This window comes from Microcaecilia unicolor, chromosome 2 (genome assembly GCF_901765095.1).
Source record: "Microcaecilia unicolor chromosome 2, aMicUni1.1, whole genome shotgun sequence".
Taxonomy (NCBI): Eukaryota; Metazoa; Chordata; class Amphibia; order Gymnophiona; family Siphonopidae; genus Microcaecilia; species Microcaecilia unicolor.
Window position 1 is genome coordinate 95,978,001 of NC_044032.1, and position 24,913 is coordinate 96,002,913.

General features: G+C 39.8%; 1 protein-coding gene across 2 annotated transcripts in view; it reads right to left on the reverse strand.

The window, feature by feature from the left end:
- Positions 1 to 24,913, reverse strand: part of IL6ST (interleukin 6 signal transducer) — a 154,569-nt gene that overhangs the window by 13,063 nt on the left and 116,593 nt on the right. For both annotated transcript variants that reach the window (XM_030193145.1, XM_030193144.1), the window contains 5 exons: positions 23,638 to 23,814; positions 20,092 to 20,193; positions 18,224 to 18,370; positions 12,807 to 12,947; positions 5,367 to 5,463 (listed from right to left, as the gene is read on the reverse strand). In XM_030193145.1, coding sequence (XP_030049005.1) covers positions 5,367 to 5,463; positions 12,807 to 12,947; positions 18,224 to 18,370; positions 20,092 to 20,193; positions 23,638 to 23,814 — 664 coding nt within the window. The remainder of the gene's footprint in view (positions 1 to 5,366; positions 5,464 to 12,806; positions 12,948 to 18,223; positions 18,371 to 20,091; positions 20,194 to 23,637; positions 23,815 to 24,913) is intronic.

Here is a 24,913-nt window from a genome sequence, read left to right on the forward strand (position 1 = left end):
GTGAAAACTGGAGAATAAGAGGAAGGGGCATGGGGAGAACAAGGGTGAGAAAAAGATGAAAAGCCATAAGTAGATGAAGGAAATTAAAGAATGGATAGTAAGAATTAATTAAATCAGGACAGAGAGAGAGAGAGAGAGGGGCAGAAAATTGAAGAAAAGCAAAGAAAAAAGGAGAGAAAATGAGAAATGGCAGGAAACCCTGGCAGAAGAGTTAAGCGAAAACGAAGGAAAGCAGAATCTAGAGACTGGGAGCGACACAATGAGAAAAAGTAAATGGCCATACAAGAAAGGTAAAGAAAATAATTTTATTTTTAATTTAGGAGATAAAGTAATATGGTACCTGTGTTAATGAAGTTTCAGAGACCAATACTTCCTTCCTTAGGTCAGGCGAGGATACCGTAACAGCATTATACTGACCTGAGGCAGGAGGTTTTGGCCTCTGAAAAGCTCACTGAAAGGGTGTTAGGCTATTAAATAAATTTTCTGAAATCTGATGCACTGAAAAGCAGCACTTTACCCTGTGTGACACATGCATACTGATTAGCGTGACTAAATTTTGCTGGGGGGAGGGGGTAGACAGAAAATTTTGTGCCCACCCACTTTGGGTTCAGGCCCATCCAAATTGGCAGTCTGGCTACGCCACTGTGCAGTGCACTTCAGGCAGGCGGACCCAGGCCCATCCCCCCCCTACCTGTTACACTTGTGGTGGTAAATGTGAGCCCTTCAAAACCCACACCTGAAACCCACTGTACCCACATGTAGTTGCTCCCCCTTCACCCCTTAGGGCTATGGTAGTGGTGTACAGTTCTGGGGAGTGGGTTTTTGGGGTGGTTTGGGGGGGGCTCAGCACACAAGCTAAGGGAGCTATGCACCTGGGAGCAATTTCTGAAGTCCACTGCAGTGCCCCCTAGGGTGCCCGGTTGGTGTCCTGGCATGGCAGGGGGACCAGTGTACTACGAATGCTGGCTCCTCCCATGACCAAATGGCTTGGATTTGGTCATTTCTGAGATGGGCTCCTCAGCTTCCCATTATCCGCCGAAAATCGGGGATGACCATCTCTAAGGTCGACCTAAATGTAGAGATTTGGGCGTCCCCCGACCGTATTATCGAAACGAAAGATGGCCGCCCACCTGTTTTGGAATGAGGGGACGTCCTGTGAGGACGTCCTCAGGAAAACTTGGGCACCCCGTTCAATTATGCCCACCCACATCTTGCAAATCTTCTAAAAGGCTGTCAATTGGCCTGCCTCATAGAAAGTTGGCCCGACAGCCTCAAAATTCCTGAAAAATAGATACCTTAGGGAGATAGCACTTGGAGACGGGAAAATATCTCCTTGCTCCAAGTGCATAACTCTACAAAATATTTTCTAAGCATAATTTCTGGAGAACTCTCTTTAATAAGCATACCCACAAAGATCAACAAATGTGAATTTACACAACTACGCAACATAGATTCAGAACTGTCTTACAATATCTGCTTGTTATAGTACTACTGAGTATACTATTATCATGGTTACCCCATATCCTTATGTTACACTAATGCCAATTTCTAATCTATTTCCACCATTCTTGTTATATTGTAAGCCACATTGAGCCTGCAAAGAGGTGGAAAAATGTGGGATACAAATGCAATAAATAAATAAATAAACAACAAACTGGAAAATTCAAAATCTTAAAATGATTCACATCATTTTCAAGTAATTTAATCCTATGAAAGACTCAGACTTCGCCCTGACTAAAAAGCTGCATTAACCTGGGGCTGCAATAGCCGAAAATCAGACTCAGGACCCCCCACAAAAAAAGTTGGGTGTGCTGGTAAATTTTATAACAACAGCTCTCTCCCCCGGTCCAGCCAACCTCTGGCGCCCCCATCCCCCCCCCCCCTCCCAAATTGCAGAGCTGGCTATACCCAGGGAGAGAGTCCAGGTGGAGGGGTCATGCATTACTCTCTCTGGAAATTTTTTTATTTTTAAATGCTTCCAGGTTCCAATCTAATTCAAATTTAATGTGGGATAAAATGGCCATAAATAAGTATAATAAATTAGAAACTCTGAACATTGAAGAACCTGAATTCCTTGTAACATGATGTCTGTTTTAGACGCCCATTACCAGGAGAAAAAAATCTCTGCAGGGTTAAAAATGTCATAAAATAACTAAATAAATAATAAATAAATAAATAATAATAAATAAATAAAATAGATAGAAACTCTGAATGCTGGAGGCACGCTGATCCTGATAATGACTCTGTTTTAATGGCCACTTTAACCAGGAGAAAAAAGATCTCTGCACAAATATAATACATGCTAGGGTGTCCCTATAACCAGCCCCTCTAAATGACACATCCATATGATTGATAACAATTACTACTCTATCTATGAAAAGTATTCCATTACTATACTTCCTCTGACCTCTGTGTACATCTGTATGCTGCCAAAGCTGGCATGTTTGAAAAATATAAGAGAGATTGAATTAAATGCTACCACAATAAAGAATGACAACCTAGATGCAGCAGCTCATAAGTTTGCTTGATTTTGCTTTCAGTTTAACGGCGCAGGAAGGGGAAACAGACTAACTTAAATAGCTTCAACTTTTTTTTTTTTTTTTTAACTTCATGCTGTCCTCATTCAAACCAGCATCATCTCCTCCTGCTGCTCCTCTGCCTACCTCTCTCTCACTTTCCATTCCCTCTGGCCATTGTTCAAACATTACTTGTTCCAGCAGCTGTAACACGAGACGCTGCCTGATCCACCCCAGCCTGTCTCTGCCGAGTGAATGTACAGCCCGCTGATGCAACTTGCTGTGGGTGGGATCTAGCAGAGGAAAAAGGCTCCGGGTTGGTCAGGCAGTGGTGAGGGGGTGATGATGATCCTAAGGGACGACATGACCAGGTATGCTGGAGCCTATGGAGGGTGGGGGCTTGGGGAGGAGGGAGAGAGGAGGAGAAAAAAAAACAGATGCTTGTGTGCTTGCTGCCTGACTCCAACAACCGGCTCGCAAAAATCATTAAAATTTATCAAGGGGCTCGTGCGAGCCGGTCTCCAGGACACCACTGACTCAGGCTTCCCCTGACTAAAAAGGCATTAACCTGGGGCTTCAAAGCTGAAAATTGTAGATCCAATTTAGTGACCTTAGCTTGCAACACTGAAAAACTTTCGACCACTTGCATTCATACAATTATGCTACCATTCTCTGCAGTAAACTTTCAGTCCTAGAAACCACCCGTCAAATGTCCAACAAAGAAAATTTCCCCCTCCACTGTTGTTCTAGAAGGCAAATCTAAAGCCTGGTCAACACTGACTAGCTGTGGAATTAGGTGATTGCTGAGTTGTATCCAGCAGGGAAGAAGATTAAGTTCAGGTTCCCCTTGCAGCACTTTGGCCACAGTTTCCATTTGAGCTTTGCTTGTGGGCAGCAAGTGGGGCGGGGGGGGGGGGGGGGGTTCTACCGCCAAAGCTTTAAGACCTTCAGAGGACAATAAAGATGTACTCACAGTCTGTGGAACTGGTTTAAGATGTTTATCCATTGGGCCTCCATCCGAGTAGTAGTTTTTGAAACTTTGACTTACATATTTTTCTTCTTCATTTATATAATTACACAAGATATCCCAAAGTTCAAAAATATCTAAATCTACTCCAAACTACTTCAAAAGGGCTTCAAAGGGTCGTGGCCCTTTGGACACAACCCAACAGATGCACGCCTGGGAGATATACTGACAGAGGGAGGAGGAGTCAATGATGCCACTCGGATAGAACTCTCTCCTCCACGCTGCTCCACCAAATGGTTGCAGGCCCCTCAGTCTCCCAAAGCACTCTCGTTCAACCTTGACTCGCCTGAGAGATATACCTGCAGAGGGAGGTGGAATTAATATCACTCAGGAAGGAGTCTCTCCTCTACGCTGGTTGCAGGCCTCACACTCTCCCAACCTCTCTCGCTCAAACTTGGTGTGCCCGAAAGATATACCGACAGAGGGAGGTGGTCAATGATGTCACTCAGTCAGGAGTCTCTCCTCCACACTGGTTGAAGTCCAACAATCTCCAACCTCTCTTGCTCAACCTTGGTGTGCCCGGGAGATATACCAGCAGAGGGAGGTGGAATCAGTGATGTCACTCAAGCAAGTCTCTCCTCCACTAAACAGTTGCAGGCCCTCCCAGTCTTCCAAACTCTCTCTGGGACTATATATATATTTTTTGACATGATATATCCTTCTTAGGTATGCAAAGGCTTTTCTAGCACCTGGCTTACTGTCCAGTATTTAGTTGGTATATTTTAGCTTGGGTAGATGTACAGAATTATTTTTTTAATGGATTGATTGTTTTGATGTTGTTTGATGGCTGGGCTGTGGATTTGTTTTATGATTTTATATAGATTTCACTTTATATTTTTAGCAGGGTGGCGATTTGCTTTAAAACTTTGTTGTTCACTAACTTTTGTGCTTTGATAGGAAGGTGGGTTATATATTGTTTCAATTAACAAATAAGAAATGTCTAGACATATTTTGAGAATGGATTTTTTTTTTTAAATTGAGGTCTTGCTAAATGTTTGATAACATCTATATTGTTTTCTGTTACAATAAATATGGGAGCCTTTTTGATTGATGATCTCATATTATTGAATGTTTTTTTTGTATAAGAACCCGTCCTGTATCTTTCATGTTACATTGCTTTTGGATACTCATCATTGGCTCCTCATTGGGTAAGGATAAAAGTCAAGATTTTAATTTTGATCTTCCAAATTTCACCTCAGTGGGTAGCCTAAATATTAGCTGGATCTTCTATTCCTTATTCTTCTATTAGATCATTGAAATCCTCACAATCCAATTTCTTTGTGCTCCCATTATCGTCCAGAAACCATTTAGCATACACATACACTCTGCTTTTAGCTACTGAGCCCCATTCTCATGGAATTCTATGCCACCTTACCTAAGACTAGAACACAATCTTGCAACCTATAAAGACAGGAAAATAATATAGCTTTTAATCCAGAGCATTTAACCGTTACCCATGATCCTCACAGGAGCATTCACATTTCAATATTTGCTCCAATACCAACTGAATTTAGTTTCCTCTGGCTTATTAAGCTGACTTGTCTAGGTCTTCCTTCTTGGAAGTACTATTGGCTTTTATCTGCTAGCCCCTGGTCCTTATTTCTCTCTGTTACTCTCCTATGCCTCACCTGTATTTCGTAACCTTTTAAACGTTTCCTTGTTATCTCAAGTGTTTTTATTTGCTTCTTTCTCATAATGTTCTCTCTGTTTTATGTCTTTTATGCAGATGCTGTAAACCACTTTGAAGCATATCAGGAAATATACATTTTTTTTTTAAATCTCAACTGTTTCTCAATGTTACAACAATAATTTGATCTACTTACAAGGCTCGCTTATAAAAGCAGGCTAAAGCACCAAAGAGAGTGGTAAAAAGGAATACTAAGCAAACTGGTACCACTATGGCTTCGATTTCTCCATTTGCTGAAAAAAGAAAAGAAAATAATTTGTATATTATCCAGTTAAATTGAATTTACCCTATATAAAGAACATTTCCTATAGTAACTTAAAAATAAAAAATTAGGAGTCTTTATTGTCATCCAACAACCATTAACTCAAAAAACCACCCTCCACGGGGTATGGCAGACAAAAACAAAGTTTTGTATTAGCAAAGAAATAATAAAGAGGAAACATGAATACCTTTCAAGTTATAACAATTCCTCCCCCTTTTTTATTCTCCTCTCCCCAAAAAACAACCACCCCCCAACAACTTTCCCCCTGCCTGTTCCACCTTAAAAAAACCTTCTAGTAACCTTTCTTCCAATATACTGTGAATGAGTATACTCCCTACTCAACAGATTAAGGGGCATAGTTAGTAACAAGTGTTATTTTACCACTAACCTGTACTATTTTACCGCAGTTTCCATTTTATGTAATGAGATCTAGGTACCAATAACTGAAGTTACCAGTAAAATAACATGTCTTAGTAGCCTAAATTGGTAACTTCCCCTCTAATTCTCTTGTAGTGAATTTATCACTGGGCAGAATAGTGACTAACAGGCAAACTATTCTAAAAGAAGTCTTCATGCCCATCTCACAAGTAAAAACTCTCAACATTATTTTCATTTTTTTATACAACTATGAAGTAGGTTAGAATACATAATAGTCAGTACAAAAATGTTTCTCAGAGAATCATGGATTATAAAAGTATATAATCCGTAAAATTTTATAGATACCAATCAATTCTATGTCAACATTTCATGTACTAACATTTCATAATTACTGTTTTCTATTATAATATACTAGAGTTATGAGAAATGCACAACATTGGTTTTTCCAGAACATTAACATAAGACATATTAAATGGATCCTTAACACGAATGACAAGTAATCAGAGTTTATGTATGGAACCTTGAAAAAGATTATTTTCATACGTCTAGGACTTGCCTTTCAGTTCCTCCCTTAAGAGCAATGAGAACCAGTTCTTTACCCTTTAATTGCCCTAGTTTCACAAATAAGGATTTCAGTGTAGTAGGACCCCCATCATGTGTCTTCCATAGTTACTGAATGAGGAACATTCTAGAGCTCCTCTAGAACAGGGTTGTCTAACTTCAGTCCTCGAGGGCCACAATCCAGTTGGGTTTTCAGGATTTCCCCAATGAATATGCCTCAGATCTATTTGCAAGCACTGCCTCCATTCTATGCAAATAGATCTCATACATATTCATTGGGAAAATTTTGAAAACCCGAACTGGCCAGGGGTGAGATTGGACACCCCCTGCTCTAGAAGTATGTGACAAAGAAGGCCATTCCCATTGTATCTCACTAAGGGGCCCTTTTACAAAGGCACATAAAAGCCTACGCATGTCCAGCATGTGCCAAATTGGCATTACCACCTGGCTATTGCATGCCCCAGGTGGTAATTCTGAATTTGGTGTGTGCCGAAAACACGCAGTAGAAAATATTTTCTATTTTCTACCACGTGGCACTTACCCGGCAGTAAACAGCAGTGGGTGTGCACTGCATGCCTACTGCTCGGGTAGCGTGTGAGACCTTACTGCTAAGTCAATGGGTGGCGGGGTAAGGTCTCAGGCCGAAAATGGATGTACACTGGTTTTTATTTTCTCGCATGTCCATTTTCTAGCCCTTTAAAAAAGGCCCCTTTTCCAGGACGTGGTAAAAACTGGCCCAGGGCACACCCAAAAGACGTGCTCGCACTGCTGCAGGCCACTTTTTGCTACAACTTAGTAAAATGGCCCCTAAACCGGAACATTGTGGATAGTAGAAAGAGGAGGCAAATAATCTGGCATGGCTGTCAATAGCGCACTCTCCTCTATCCCATTCCATTCACTTTTAACAACAGGTGCTCAATGTCCTGGATATTTAGAAGAACTGATAATCACTTCTGCAACATGTGAGTCTTTAGTAAGCTTAGATATAGACCTTGATCTCAGAGCAGAAGCTTCAGTGTCCCTATATGGTTGAATCCAGAGCTAAAAATAAAAACTATGGCAAGTTAGTGGGAATAGCAGAAAATGGGTTTATGGGAGATATATCATCTTCTAGAAAAGGGGACATTAATCTGCTCCCAATTCCTACAGGAGAAATTTGGTTTTCCATAATCACAATTTTTTTAAATGGTTACAATTAAGCCACAGCATCTTGGATAGGTGGAGAATACTAATGCCTTTGTGAATAGTAGGATCTCCATCACCCACTGCCTTGATATTTCCTGGAAGCGGCAGCTGGGATGGAAGTGGGCCTGGAGAAGGTCTTAAGTGTGCCACCACGCTGCTTGATAAGATGCAGAAAGCTATTACTCTTACCTCCAAAGAGATTCTGTCCATAGCACATTAATGAACTCTTCTTGCATGTCAAATCTTAAGTCTTAAGGACCTCAGCCAGGTGAGTATGTAGGTACCAATACCCAATGCAGAAGCTTCCGAGGTCATTTCAAAAACACAGGCCACACAGACAATGTATTTTCTGCACTTCTTCCCTCTGCCTATTTGCTCATGGAGTTCTTTGGCCTTCTCTCTGAGGACAATCTTGGCAAACTATGCTACACTGAATATAATGTCACACAAGTACATGCCCATGAAGAACTAGTAAGATGCTATGTGGGATATTAACATTGCATTCTTGACAAGATTTCTCCCAAAAGGTTCCAATGTCTGAGCTTCTTGCTTTAGGGGGCACACCAAGGAAAAACATCTTAGAGTTCTTGGCTCTTGGAAGAGCAGATAGGACCACCATGGAATGGTGAAGAAGCATTTTGCTTCTCAAATCTGGGAGCCTTCTTTTATTAACACGAAAGTCGACTCTGTCCAGAAGGGGTCTCTCATATTCTCATCTGAATCTTCAGGATCCTGTGACTGTGCACAGCCTCCTTGGATGGGATACCTAATGTACCTGTCCTGGGCTCCTCTTTCTGATTCAAATGGAATGGCATTAGACATCTTTCTCACAACTCGAACAAGAGCTCCTCTGGTGGAGATTTACACCTCTCTTGAGCTGGGGAGGGATCTGAAGGCAAAACTAAGACCACTCTTCAGAGAAGACTTTTGGTTCTTCCTCAGCCTCCCAGGAGTGCTCTGAATCACTCATAAAAAATACTCCAAGAAGATGGCAGAGTCTCTGCTGTCTCAATCTTTTAACCACAGGGTCAGGACTTGGTCGGGGGCATCAAGACATGGAGGTTTCCCAATGGTCCAATGAAGTTTCTTCCCAAACGCAATGGAAATGGACACCATTGACTCCAAGCTCCTGTGAGGCTTTGGTATTGAAGTGTCTCTTGTAGGCAATCCACTGTTCTTGAGGATCTGTCAGACCACCTCTGGGCTGTCAAAGTGTCAACATCTCAGCAAGCAAAGAAGTGTTCTATCCTCTCCTTGAACTTCATGAGCTGCTCCTTGAAAGCTGCCATTGACAAAATCATGAGCCTTACAGTAGGAGTGGCTTTGTCTTCATGTCACATGTGGGTCTGTGGAGGTTGTTACACCCTCTGATGCCATAGAGGATGAGCAGTCCTCATGTTGAGGATGCTTAGAGGACACCAGTGGCCTCTTTACTCTCAGCACCTTGCTTTGAAAAGACGCGATGTTCAGGTATCTAAGCCTCCACTTGATATCCAGCATCGTGATTTCTCAGCACTGACAAAGATGACGACAAACCCTTCAAGCAAAAAACAGATCATCAACCCTAGAGATTGAGAGTGATTGAAACACTCTAGATGTCAATGCATTCCCAGTGTAGATGATGCCGACATCGATGGACTGGTCTTATCTGTGCCAAACATCTTCACATGCTGTTTCTCACAGTTATCAATCCCTCAGATCCATGAACAGCAGAATACAATTTGAGGGATTATGGTCGGGCCTTAGCATTGTAGACACCAAGAGTGGCAGGCAATTCTCTAACTGATTACGTCCATGTAAGTCCTCTGAGAATGTGAGATGAGATCCTACTCTATAATGGCATCTGGATGCTCAGATTCTGTTATAGAACACCTGTGTAGCCCAATATTGGCATGCCTTCCCTTAATGCCTGTAATTACAGCAGCCACAGATTTGGCTTAACTGTGGCTACAAAATGCAGCAAGAAAGCATAGTATTCTGTAAGTTATGTGCATAAACACCCATACTTCACTGATGTATATGCTCCCTTGCATTTACATGTACCATTGTACTTAAGAATATAAGAATAGCCATACTGGGTCAGACTAACGGTCCATCTAGCCCAGTATCCTGTTTTCCAACAGTGGCCAATCCAGGTCACAAGTACATGGCAGAAACCACTGGGCAAACTTTTACGGTCTGTGCTCTGATCGTGGCTGGACAGATTCAGCTTCAGAAGTTGGAGAATAAGAACAGTGCTGGGCAGACTTCTACAATCTGTATCCTGAAAATGGCAAGGACAAATCAAGACCAGGTATACATATGAAGTATCACATACCATATATAATAAGTTTATCTTGTTGGGTAGACTGGATGGACCGTACAGGTCTTTATCTGCCATCATCTACTATATATGTTATGTATGTAAACCAAAATAGTGGAAACATTCATGCTACTACTCCCAGGGCAAGCAGCTGCCTCCCCATGTCTGTCTAAATAGCAGAATATGGACTTTTCCTCCAGGAACTTGTCCAAACCTTTTTAAACCCAGATACGCTAACCGCTGTTACTACATCCTCTGGCAGAGTTCCAGAGCTTAACTATTATTCACTGAGTGAAAAATTATGTCCTCCTATTTGTTTTAAAAGTATTTCCATGCAACTTCCTTGAGAGTCCCCTGGTCTCTGTACTTTTGGAACGAGTAAAAAAAAAAAATCGATTCACTTCTACTCGTTCTACAGCACTCAGGATTTTGTAGACCTCAATCGTATCTCCCTTCATCCGTCTCTTTTCAAAGCTACAGAGCACTAACCTCTTTAGCCTTTCTTCATATGAGAGGAGTTCCATCCCCTTTTATCATTTTGGAATTCCGCTATATCTTTTCTGAGATATGGCGAACAGAACTGAACACAATACTCAAGGTGAGGTAGCACCATGTAACGATACAGAGGCATTATAGTATTTTCGGTCTTATTCACCATCCCTTTTCTAATAATTCCTAGAATCCTGTTTGCTTTTTTGGCCACCGCCACACACTTAGCAGAAGATTTGTAGAACAGCTCTTAGACACATGAGTACTAATATTCTATACATTTAGGCGTGCATAGGGACACAAATACGGATACCTAAATTATATAATTGACCTTTAACTGAGTATCCATGATAGACATGGTCCTGTTACACTGGGAGCATTTTTGAAGCTGCAGTGGGCTTTCTTTTGGGACATATCATCTGGAAAAATAGCTGTAACAAAATCAATTCACTTAGTGATGAGAAAGTACCCAAGTGGGTGCTCAAGCTTTACCCTGAAGATAAAAACCTAACTAGGGAAGCTATAACAATAACATGGCAATGACAAAATTTTCATGAATAACAATGAAATTTAATGAAAATATAGGCTGAGGTGACCATAACACCACCAACCTTTGATTGGCTCCACAGAAAATGAAAGAGTATAATGTGGTCCTGTATGACAGCGGCATGCAGAAAGGCTGAGAATATGTGGTGGAGCCGTCTCAAAAGCTCTGTACTTCAGGGCTGGGGAAAAGTTCATTTGCAATGCACTACTGGATGTGGAGGGACATTTTCAATACAATATCTAAATTCAGTTTTGCTGAAAACATCCAAAAATCAAGTGGCAAACAGAGAAAATTTCAAACTAGAAAAAAGTCTTTTTGTTTCAAAAATAGCCATTTCCTTGACGATTTGTACTCCGTGAACTTTTCTTCTGCGACCATTTTCAGAAAAAAAAAAAAGTTCAAGGGAAAAATGCACAAAAACAAGCTATTGGGATGTATGAGGGGGACAGCATTCTTAGTAGACTGACCACATAGACATCCTAGGGGACCCTAGGGGACGCTGCAGTGGATTCACATAAAAGGTCCCAGGTACAGAACTCACCATTACCCCCTTAAATTGTACGGTGAGCCCTCCAAAACCCATCAAAAACCTACTGTACCCAACCATACACCACTATAATAGCCCTTATGGCTGCAGGTCTCACCTATATGTGGGTACAGCAGGTTATTGGTGGGTTTCAGAGGGCTCACACTTTCCACCACAAGTGTGAAGTTAGAGTGAGATATGGGCCTGGGTCCCCTTCTCTACAGTCCACTGCACCAACCACTAGGCTACTACAGGAACCCGCTTGCTGCTCTAATAGGCCTGGCCATAACATCTGAAGTTGTCATAGAGGCTGGTATATACTGGTTTTCACATCTTTAGGGGGTTGGAGGGAGTCAGTGGGGTACTGAGGGAGTAAGGGGAGGTGTGAGTTATCTTGTTGGGCAGACTGGATGGACCGTGCGGGTCTTTTTCTGCCGTCATCTACTATGTTACTATGTCATGCCTTAATCCCTCCACTGTTTATCTGGTCATTTAGGGCACCTTTTTGTAATTTAGTCACAACTGAAACAGGTCTAGGGCAAAACGTAACTTTTAGCCATGGATGTTTTCTGCTGTGTTGCATTATGGAAGAAACGTCCAAGTTTTGGGAACAACCAAATCCTGTCCTCAACATGCCCCCTTGTGATCTGAGCACACTGCAGATGAACTGCATAGAAAAATGTCTTAAAATGGGTTTTGAAAATAGCAATTTGGACATTTCGGACAAAATAAAAGTACATCTGCTGCTTTGTCCTGTATTTTGGACATTTTATTCCCCCCCCCCCCCCCCCCCCCGGAAATGAGCCCCAATGTCACCTATGTGTGAGGATTTCCATATTTTGCTTGTCCTTAGAGAGCTAATCTCTATTTTTAAATAACACTCTTACAGGTGTATTTTCAAAGCACTTAGACTTACAAAGTTATATGGTAACTTACGGAACTTTATAAGTCTAAGTGCTTTGAAAATGAGCCCCTTAGTAATGTACTCTGCAAATAACACTACTTCAGTGAAACCAACAATAATGGCTTTACAATTTAGCAAGGTCTAATCATTACAAAACAAAAAAAACCCCAAACTTCCACATTTTTATACTTCCTTGCAACTTTCCTACTTTTTTTTTTCAAATCAGTTTGCTCATTTGTGTACTCTGCAATATTCAATTTTTGCTAGAAAAGGGAATCCAACTAGGAGTTTTATATGTACTGCTTTGTGTTCCAATCCCGGTGTTCCAAAGCCAGCCTTAATGAGCACAAACAGGTAATACCTATTATCATTACATGCATTCTTATCACACAGAATAGATTATTTTATATATTATTTCTTACCAAACTTTAATGTTGTAAATGTGAAGTCTGGCCCATCTGTTCCACCACTGTCTGTATATGCCTTCATACGAACCATGTACTGTGTATTTCCAGATAAAGGGGTAAGAGTATACTCTGTACGAGATTCATCTATAGTCACAGCTGAGAATAAATGGGTTTAGACAATTATTAATTGTAACTACATACACCACACAATATAGTTGTACTATTTAAAAAACCACAAAGGAGAGTTATAGCAGAACTATGGCAAACAGACTAAAAAATGGGGTATGCACAGGAGAACGTCTAACAAAAGTATATCAAGTCTATACTCTCGAAGAATAGGATGTGGAACAGAATCTACTTTGAAGTGTAGATAAAGTGCAGTATTACTAGAGCTGTACCAAATAGCATATTTTACTATTCGGCCAAATACAAATAATGAAAAATATTATTTGGCCAACATGAAAAATGGGCATTGAGCTTTAACATAACAAATAATAAAAAGAAGCAATATGAAATCAGAGATCAAGTGTTTATTTCAGTAAGATTTAGAACAGTAGAGCCCTGGATTTTTTGTATTCGAATTTAAATCACTATTCTGCCGAATATGAATAATGTATTTGGGGTACTATTTTGGGCCGAACTGAATCAAATATGAATATCTGGTACAGCCCTAGTTCTTACAGTTGCTGAGCAGTGAAATGAATGGTGATAAGAGGAAGAGGAGCCAGCTCCATAGCATCGGCTACAATACAGGCCAATGGCCAAGATCAAGGCAAATTATAAAGAAGGGTTATAAGAGGACGAACAAGGGTTTGGAGCACAGTCTACACAATAGATTTGGGGGTCTAGTACACAGTATAGACTGGCCATGGATGAAGAGTTGCTGCTGGACACAGAAGTGGGTGATAAAGAGGTGTTGGAAAGAGGTTAGAAGCTCTTGGAGAAGGGGTGGGGAAGAAGAGAGCAGGAAAAATATTGGACGGTGGTTGGGGGAAGAATGGGGGGGGGGGGGGGGGGACAAGGTTTGGTGAATGAAGGGCTGATGGGAGAGACAAAGAGGACCTGAGGGGGAAGATGGGCAGCCAATGAAGGAGGATACATTAAATGGGGAAGGAAGGGTGGGCCTGAATGGGAAAAATTGAGAAGACAAGAACCAGATTAGGAAGGGAGAGCTTATGTAGGAAATCTGAGGAAGCCACGCAGACAAACGGAAATGAGATGGCTGTGTGTCCGCTAGCCAGAGGTGCAGTTGAGGAGGGAGAAAAGAAATAGAGCAAGTGGGAGGCTGAGTTGGGCTGGTAGTGTCCATGCAGGGTGGAGGAAGAAAGAGGGAGAGCACAAGAATCAAGAGAGAAGAAAAGTGATTTTATTTATTAATTTATCAAATTTATATCCAGCATTATCCATAACCTAAGCAGGCCACAAAGAAAAACACACAAACACACACTCCTGAAACAACACAGTGTATGTGCCTCTTGCACTTGAAGCAACACACAGTACATGCACGTTGTACACCTGAAGTAACACATACATATGTGGGGTGTAATAAGAAAGGAGATCCACTGTAGTGGAGGAACAACTAAATTCCACAGGAAGCACAAGAACAAAAGAAAAGTGGAAAATGAATGATGGCTCTTCAAGAACCAAAAAAAGACTTCAAGGGTTCAAAAGGAGAATATTTACTGATAATTGTAGACTTGACACAGTATTGTGTTTCGGCAATAATGCCTGCCTCAGGAATTTTTGCAATTATGCCTGCCTCAGGAATTTTTCTATTGCGTCTGGCACTTTTTGGCGCTCGGTTCTTTACAAAAAAAATGTATAAAGGGTCTTTTTCATCCATTGAATGGATTCATTCCTGACGCAGTAGAAAGATTCCTGAGCAGGCATTATATTATGTTGGATCATCTTTTGGCCAAATATAAAAATGGCACAAGCCAGGGATGGTGTTAGAGGAGTGCGACTAGGGCAACTGCCCCTAGCCCCTAACCAGAGAGAGCCCCAAGTCTAATGAAAGCTGAAGAAAGTGCAACCTGGCAGTGGGCTTTGGGGTCCCTCCCAAATTTCTGCCCTAGGCCCCAGCCATGTTTTAACACTAGCTCTGGCAAGATGTACACTTCAAATTTGACATACTCTAACCACAAAATAGAAAATAAAATTATTTTTCTACCTTCTGTTGTTTGGTCATTGTATTTTTAAAATCATGTTGGTCTGAGGCTCTGGTTTCTGCTTCTCTCTGGATTCCCTTAATTCACTCATCAGGTTCTCCTGTCCATTTGACATCTCTCTTCTCTCTCCATGTGCACCATCTATCTTCCATTTCAATGTCCCTATCATCCCCCCTGTTCAGCATCTCCCCCTTCTGTGTCCCTATACTTCCCTGTCCAGTACCTCTCCCCTGTGCTTATATCCCTGCGTCCATCATCACCTATCTCCTTATCCTCTCCCCCTGTGTCGAACAACATCTCCCTTTTGTGTCTGCCCCTCTGTGTCCATATACCATCCCCACACAGCATCTCCCCTTTGTGTTCCTGTCCTTGTGTTCCCCCCCTCCCCCCCTGCAGGGGTGACCATAAAGGATGATGCAGAACAAAAACATCCAATGGACTCAAAAGTTCACATTAGATGCTTTATTCAAAGTAAAATGGACTTGACACAAATCATGTTTCGGCCGCAAGGTCCTGTTTCAGGAGTCCCTGTAAGTCATAGTTGTATGGCTACAAAGCTGCTATTTAGCTGCAACTTTGTTTGACAGCGTTTCCGTGTTTTGTACACTTTTACTAGGACTTTTGTTTTTGTTATTTGCAGAACACTTTTTAATAATGGGAACATTCCTGCGGAGCAGTAAAAAGTTTTATTCCTGCATCCACAGTTTTGTGTGTATGTGTGTCGCCGTTACCGCGGATTTACTGTGGTTTACTGCGGTATAACCGTATCATTCTCTATTTACAAGACAAGATAAAGGCCAAGCTGTGATCTTATCAATACACATTTTTATCCTAAGAAATGAATAATGCAGATCTTGAGAACTCGGTAACTAGATAAAAATACTGTAAAAATTCCCCAACAGCCAACAAGTCTATAGAACTCATAGATGTTAAATAAAAGAAGTGAGTTAGAAGAGACCTGAGGAACTCCACAAAGCGGCTGCCATACAGAAGATAATTCATCATTCTTAATTACTTGATAACTCCTATTACTCAGAAAATCATAATACCACTGAAATACAGTGTTAGTAATTTCATCTAGCCTCTTCTTCCTAGTACTTTCTTTACTTCAGATGTTAAATCTATCAACAATAACTTTGTACGAGACCACCTGAATCCAAACTGAGAAGAAAGAAGTACATCAGAATCTTCTAAGTAGTCTGATAATTGTGAGCTAACTATAATCTCAATTTAGTAAGATAGGAACGTTAGCTATTGGCCTAAAATTGCTTGCTTTAGTTAGATCAAAACCTTACGCCTTACGAATTTGGAGAAAGAAATATCTAGTAGAGAGAAATCTGTAAACTTCACTAACCATTCAGTTATTTCAATGAGAGGGTCAGCTAAAAGATGGACAGTGGTCAAGAATACAGTGCATTGGAGAGTTACGTAAAAGTTTCACCTCAGGAATAGTTACTGCCTTAAAATGAGACTAAAAAGTCTATCTTCTAAAACCCTATTACTATCATCTCCCTTTGCATCACAAAATGATTTGTTAGAACTGGGTAAATCACTCGGAGACTGACATATCAGTTTAATTTTAACTGAAAAAAAGTTAGCAAAAATCAGTTGCCGTTAGTTGTGTAACACTAGGTGATATCTTAAAGTGAGAAGGGGAAACAAAAACTAATTTTCTTGAATCGGTTTGTGTAAGACCAATCTTATTTAAATAATAGGTCTTTTATCAATCAGAAATTTTTGTTTATAAAGGTGTACATTAGTAATAAAAAGATTTAAACACAAAGCAAACCCTTATTAATACCTTCAAAAACAAACAAAAAACCCACCATCCTGCTCAATTAAGCTGGGCGAGGCTGTTATAAAATTACCCTCACTGTGCTGTGAATACAAGCTTCCTAAAAAAATCAGAATACACTTATATTTCTCAGAAATAGGTTTCTCAGAATTATGATTAAAGAATCCTAGACAAAATATGAATGCTATAATTTAATTTTAATTAATGAGTTTGCTTAATTCAAATATTTTATATTTAAATTTTTCGACATATTGAACTCTATTACTCTTTCTCCTTTTCCTCTCCTTTGCTGTTACTCGCTAGTCTCTTTACTTCATTGACTTTGATTGTTTGCTGAATTGATGTATGTTTTTGCAGACTGATGTAAGCCACATTGAGCCTGTCCATGGGTGGGAAAATGTGGGATATAAATGCTATAAAATAAATATTATATTTTGGGGGATGTTTACTAAAGTATGCTAAGCAGTTAGAGCTATAACACACTAAAGCCAGCCAGCACAGTAAAAATCCATGCTAACTTCTTAGCATGGGTTGGGGTGGTAATGGGATGGGTTATGGGTAGATAGGGTGTGGCCAGCACTGAAAGCATGCCCAGAGAGAGTGCTGTGTACTGCACGGGAAAGTTCCTTGAGGGAACTTTTACAAAGCAGCGGTAAGCCCAATGCAGGCTTACTGCTCCCACCCCCAGCATACGTGATATTTTAATTTTTGTAGTGCTGGTGGTAACTGGGCAGTGCCGTGTGCTGCCCGGTTACTGCTGGGTTAACATGGGAGCACTTACTGCAACTTCAATGGCTGGTGATAAGGGCTCCCCCTCCCCAAAATGGCTGCATGGCAAGTGCTTCACGGCCATTTCCTAAGAAAAGAAAGACCTACTTTTTATCTGCTGTGGTAAATGGGGGTCTTGCGCGTGTCAAAAACACGTGCCAATGCCAGCGCAGGCCCCTTTTTGCTGCAACTTGATAAAAGGGGCCCTGAGCTAGGTCATCTCATATTCAGGTGGCCTGGAGGCAGAATTCCAAGCACCTGTTTGGGGGTGGGGTGGGGTAGGAAAGACTAAGTCAATGTCATTACTAAGGGGTCGACACCTAGTGGCCAGGTCCCATAATTACAGCGTTTTGTAAGCAGTTCTGGTGCACGGCCTTCAGCCCAGGATGAGAGCTATAATAACAGAACTAGGTATAGTAGGGTAGAGGTGGGGGTGGGGAGAATATAAAAGTAGAAAAAATCCCAAGTAGCTGTAAATGAAGGTTTATGGTCCCAGGATCCCCAGCCTGGTTTCCAACTGATTTGGAGGCCCAAAAAAGCAGAAGAAAACCGTACATTAAAAAAAAACAAATACTGAAAATCTATTTGTGGTTGAAGATAACATAACAAAAATATTTTAAAACAGTATATAAATGAAGAAAAATGCAACAGGCAATAAGAACACAAAAATTAATCTTAAGTAACAGTGCAATTATACTTACATGATTCATTTCCATTATTAGGTTTATAAAATAATGTATAGTTTCTGATGAATCCATTTTGGTAATTAACTGGAATCTGGCTCCATGTCAAAACAGCTTCATTTTTTCCCACTTTCCTTGTGCTAACAGAAGGTCCTTCTGTAGGAGCTGCGATACAAATGGGTTTGTTTCAACACACAAAGCTTGGTAGAAAAAGCAGCACAGCCACAATTACCATGAGCAGTGTACGAACGATGGACTTTAATAAAATCTCAAATCTAATGGACTCGTAGGCGCCAACATTTCAAAATGATTGGGGGGGGGGGGGGGGGGGCAAACACAATACAAATTGTGCCAACATGAGTATCATATAAGAATTTTCTCCCATGCTACCTATTATGGTATCATTCATTTTTGTCAATGGAAACGAAAATGTGAGGACAAGTGTGGAGGAAATCCAAGAAACTTTATTGATAATCAAATAACGGTCGTTACTTATCAATAAAGTTTCTTGGATTTCCTCCACACTTGTCCTCACTTTTTCGTTTCCATTGTCTTTGATTTGCGTGAGGATTTTCCTCCCTGCTTTTTGTTGCTTGGTCATTCATTTTTGTTACATTATATTAGTCTTATATGACTGATTTATAGAGCTGTTATTGTTTATATTTCTGATACTGTATCATGTTAGTCTTATTATTAAGATTCAATTTACCATCTCCAAGTTTACTTCATTGATTGTATCTATGCTTATATTTGGCCATTTTGTTATTGTTGAACTGTTAATCAAATTGTAAGGTTTATGTCCAGAAATAAAAATGTTATCTACTGTACACCGCCTCTTCATAAAGGCGGTTAATAAATCCCAAACAAATAAATAAATTAAATATAATACCACTCCCTGGACACATTGAATGAGCTTGCTCAATATTGGGGTTGCTCAGCACCCACAAAGCTGGTTCCTATGAATGGACTGGACTTTATAATTTAGATATTCTATTACAAGTCTGAAAGTAAAACATAAGATTTGCATGGTAAAATGAAAATTTAATTAGACTAGGTACAAATTATTATAGCTGCTGTTTGATCAAAATTTTTAATTATGATTAATTGCCTGATCAAAAATTTTGATCGCATTTTAAATCATGGTCCTGGACTGTAAAACAACACAGTTAACTGGATAGTGGTGATATTCAGCCTGCTATTCAACTGGCTAACCACAAAAAAAAGCTATTCTAACTTTACCCAGTTAGTTAACCGATTTGTGGGCTCAATATTGGGGGAAGGAGAGGGGGTTAGTTTTCCCCCCTCCAGAAAATCCCCCCAAGAGAATCCACTGCCTGCCAGGGAGACCCCCCCCCCCCCCCCAGAGCATCACAAAACCTTCCAAATAAGGAAAGAAGGGAGGGAGCTCTCAGCTCAGGCTACTATATTAAGACATATCATTTTACAGTTAACTCCGAGTTATTAGTAACTAGGTCTCATTGCATAAAGTGGGACTTGTACTAAAATAGCATGAGTTAGTGATAAAATAACACATCTTAATGATAGCTCATATTGATAACTATGCCCTTAAGGCAGAAAGTTTCCTTAATCCATCTTTTCAAATTTTTCCTCAAATATTAAAGTTTTTTTTGCGGTTTTGCTGGTTAATTAGCACCTATAGATATAAGTTTTTTAAATTTGGCCACTATACATATAAGTGGAAGTTACTTAATTTTTCTACGTTCAAAGCTCTTGCTTTACATACTGGCAAATACACATTTTACAAGATGCACTGTGTTTAACACAGACTTTTATAAACTACCAAGGAAATGTGAACATTCCTACCTGGGCATCCCATTTTCTATGTAGCCCATATGCAAAGTGGGGATTTATGCATAAATACTTACGTCCTTGTTTGAGATACGCTTCTATAGACCGTCCACGTCCATGTCCATCTCTATACAATGGGTAAATAGAAATCCTATAACGCTTCAAAGGCATTATATTTCCTAGTGCAACAAAACAGAAAAAGGTTTTGCCAATGTATAATCGTCCTGACTCTGTATATTGGAGATTTTATATTGTTCATATTCCAGACTTGAAAGCTAATGCATAATCATCAACCAAGGGAGTAATTTTATAAAGCATTTTACCAGTATTTGATATACTGCCGCATCAAGCAAAAATCACAGCTGTTTACAATAAAAATAAATAGAAAAGAACACCATCATAAAATAGGAAAGGTGTCAGTTAAACAGACAAAGAACATTCATATCAGGCCTGCAAACAGCCTAGCCAGTTAGCAACTATTCCCTGCCTGATCTTCAAAGGAGATCATAAAGAAGCGTGTCAAACAATTTCTTAAATCTTCTCAAAGACGGCTTGATCCAGGAGGAACATAGGCAACACATTACAGAGATGCAGAGCCAAACAAAAAAAAAAGGCACTTTTGTGAGTAGAAGTTATACAGGCCTCCGCCAAAGGTGGCAGCTGCTAACTATGGGCTGAGTAGGACCTCAGGATCCCTCCTGGAAAACAGGGAACAACAAGGGAAGCCAAATATGTCAGATCATGCATATAAAACTCCTATGTGCTAAAAAGGAACACCTTAAGCCATGCGATACCATACTGGTACAAACAAAAGGAACAGTGGAGATGACCAGTAATCAATAATGTACAACCAACATATTAACTTCAAATATGACTCGACATGGCCGTTTCAAGTATTTGCTATCAGTGGCTATGCAGATTCAGAAGGCAGTTGCTTCTTGACACCATCAGCCTTGGAAATATTAAATATCTTCACCGTGTCCAGTAATTCTGAACTTACCAGTGTATAACAATTGCTATATACTACAATTCTGGATGATGCAAGACTCCTGATACAGGTCATATAGCAGAAACATGGCCTGAGTCAAGTCATCTTTGCAGTCGGTTGTGCATTATCAATTACTGGTCATCTCCACTGTTCCTTTGTTTGTGAAGGTTTGTTCCTCCTTTCTGGATTTTGTGTTTTTTCTATACCATATTGGTAACCAAAGACATTGCACCAGCAGGGGCTAACATGATCACTATACCAAGCCCCACAAAACAGGTGCACTGCTGTATTGGTAATTACTGCAGCATTGGTAATCACTGAAGGTGGACCGTAGGAATCCCTACAGAGGCAACATTATGGTAATCAATCCAAGACACCAACAATGCAAGGAGCAAAAAACACAAAACAGAAGTATCAAAATATGCCTGGACAGCCCTAAGCCTCCAAAGCATAACAAAACCCTTCTGGACCATCTGAGAGATTTGCTCTAAAAACAGCCTAAAATCAATTACTGTCCCCAAATATTTAAGAGTCTACAACTTCTACAGGTTGACCAAAGAAAATAGGCACCATAGTAGGACAAGAAACATGACCAGATGTCCAACAGGTCTTTGCTACATTCAAAACCAGCTGCTGAATCTGAAGCCAATCAGCCACAGCAGAAAGACAGTGTTGGAGAGAAGACAGATCAAGAGCAGAGCTAGAGGTATACATCATCTACATAAAAAAAAAGGCACCGATTCAAAAAACCACTTATTAAAACTGCCATGGATTAAGAAAATACTACTACTACTACTTATCATTTCTATAGCGCTACTAGACGTACGCAGCGCTGTACACTTGAACATGAAGAGACAGTCCCTGCCCGAAAAATATTAAACAAAACAGGGGACACCACATGTTGAGAGTGAATGTAAGAACAAGAACCATTAATGGAGACTGAAAACATCAGTCCCAGCAAAAACATGAATGGAGCACTGTAAAACCACATCTCTAAGGCCAATTGCATACAGTGGAGAAGTGGCCTAGTGGTTAAAGCACCAGTTTTGACATCCAGAGGTGGCCGGTTCAAATCCCACTGCTGCTCCTTGTGATCTTGGGCAAGTCACTTAGCCCTCCATTGCCTCGGGTACACAATTAGATTGTGAGCACTCCAGGGACAGAGAAATATCCAGTGTATCTGAATGTAACTCACCTTGATCTACTACTGAAAAAGGTGTGAGCAAAATCCAAATAAATAATACAGCCTAGATAACAACACTAGATCAAATGCCAAACAGCCAAAGTTTACAGTTCACACTTTATTAAATTTGCTATATCACTTAGCTTACTAAGGGCCCTGTTTACTAAGTATGTTAGTGTTTTTAGCACATGAACTAACCATGTAGGCACATACATGGATAATGCGCGTTAAAAATGTTAACGTGCCTATAACGTTGCTTAGTAAAGAGGGCCCTAAAGAAGAACACAGTGGTTTACAATTTGCACATTTCTAGGGTTGTTTCATTCTCTTTTTTCATTCTCAGACATTTATGTTCTATCACCTCTTTGATTCTGGTTCTCTTCGTATTCTTCTTCATTCTTTGGTTATCATCAAAATTGGATTACCGTAATTCTATTCTTGTGGGCTTGCCTGCTTATCAACTACATACACTCAAATTAGTGCAAAATAATGCCATAAAACTTCTCTATGGTCGGAAGAAACATGAATGTTACTTCTCTTCTTGTTGCACAACATATGCTCCCAATCATTTATAGGATTCCATTTAAGATCAACATTTTGTCACATCGTATTCCATCTATAGGTCTGCCTTCTTTCTTAGCTAACCTCTTTATCCCTTACTCTTCTGTTAGATCTCTTTGATGTGCTAATCTGGGTATTCTAATTAGTTCCTTCTTTTCATCGGGTCTTTTTAGATGTCTCTAGATATTCTTGTTTTAGTGCGATTGCACCAATCTTATGAAATGCCATCCCACGGTACTTGCAGTTGGAAGGTTCTTTTAATAAATTTTAAATCTAAGTTGAAAATGTTACTTTTTACTGGAGTTTCCACCTCATGCTTTCTAGACACCAGTAAATGGCTGAGATTTAATGTCCCACCATTGCTATCCTTTGTTTTTAATTTGTAACTTTTCCTTTCTATTTTTCCTCATGTGTTTTGTATTGTTCCAGTTTATGTTTTCCCTTCCCCAATATATTTTTTTAAATTGTAAATCGCTTAGATTTTCTTGGAAAATATGCGTATATCAAAGAAACTGAACCTTGAAAAAAAACTCGACAGGAAAGCACAATCTCTCAAGACCAAACATTCCTTTAAAATTGTACAGATTAAATAAAAATGTTAAAACATTAAAATATCAAAATGTTAGGTGCCTAGTCTGCTAAACCTCTGGATAAAAGGAACAAGATTCTGAGAAGAGAATAAAATGTAAACTTTTGCATAGTAAGGCACAGTATTTCTGGTCATCTGATTGTACTACTACTACTTGTAATTTAACCAGCCCTTACAATATATTGCTAATTAAAAATATTTAAAACATATCCAAATCTCTCCTCATCTTATGTCTGCATAAAGCATGCTTTCTGCAGGAAAGGTATTTAAGCTTTAGTGATGCTTTCCTAAATTTGAATTACCTTGCAAGAATGTGCACCGAGACCTGCTGGACTCTTGTAGCCATTCAATCGTAGAGTTAGAATTTGTATGCCATTCAATTACATAACGTTTTACATCCGACTCATTGGGAGCGGTCCATTCTACCCACAGCTGGTTATCTTTAACAAATGTTGTAATGTTCGTGACAGAAGGTAGTTCTTAAAAAAAACACAAACACACAGAAGTAAACAAGATTATGAAATAAATAGATATTGTTCATAGTCAGTAGTTGTCTTCCTTAATGAAACAGAAATCAAATGGAGTCAACTGTTTACTGAAGGGGCCTCCAATGTTTTCCAAAGTTCACACAGTTTTGGATATATCTTCACATCATTCCAACAGAAATCATCACAACCTGTAATAAAGTCAGTATTTCTTGGTGTAAGACTTGCTCCTATTATAGATCTACTTGCTTTAAAATGATCTAATGTATACATTTTGCAACCAATGCTTGGAGAAATTTAAACAGTGAATGAAAACTGTTTTGTACCTCATTTATCTTGTATTAAATAGTGTGAACACTGTACTTTACTTAACAAGTTCTCATCCTAATATGGGAAATATAGGAAAACAGTTTCAATTCCCTTTAAAAATTCCAACGAGAGGCAGCTTTAGTACACTTCAGCATGCAGGCACTCACAATTTAATTGAACAAGCCAATTAGCGCCAATAACGGTGCTAATAAATTATCAGCACTAATTATCAGAAACATTTGCGATCTTAGATCCAAACCAGTTAGGTGTTAGAAAATTACATTATACTGAAACGCTATTACTTTCATTGTTAGATATAGTGAGATCTGGATTTGACAAAAGAACTTTTTACTTACTGATTACACTAGATATATCAGCTGCATTTGATACAATTAATCACTATATTTTGTTAAATAGATTGAAATTAATAGGAATTGATGGTAATGTATTCAGATGGTATCATTCCTTGATGAAAGGCAATTTAGTGTGTCAAGTGGATGATAAATCTGACTTTACTCATTTGAAAACAGGAGATCCACAAGGATCATGTTTGTCGGCGATATTGTTCAATATTTTTTCATTGCCTCTCTGTAGATTATTGAATGATTTGAAGATTCAATACTGAATAATTGAATAAATGAATAATTGAATGATTTGACGAGTGGCCTAGTGGTTAGGGTTGTGGACTTTGGTCCTGGGGAACTGAGGAACTGAGTTCGATTCCAGGCACAGGCAGCTCCTTGTGACTCTGGGCAAGTCACTTAACCCTCCATTGCCTGCCGCA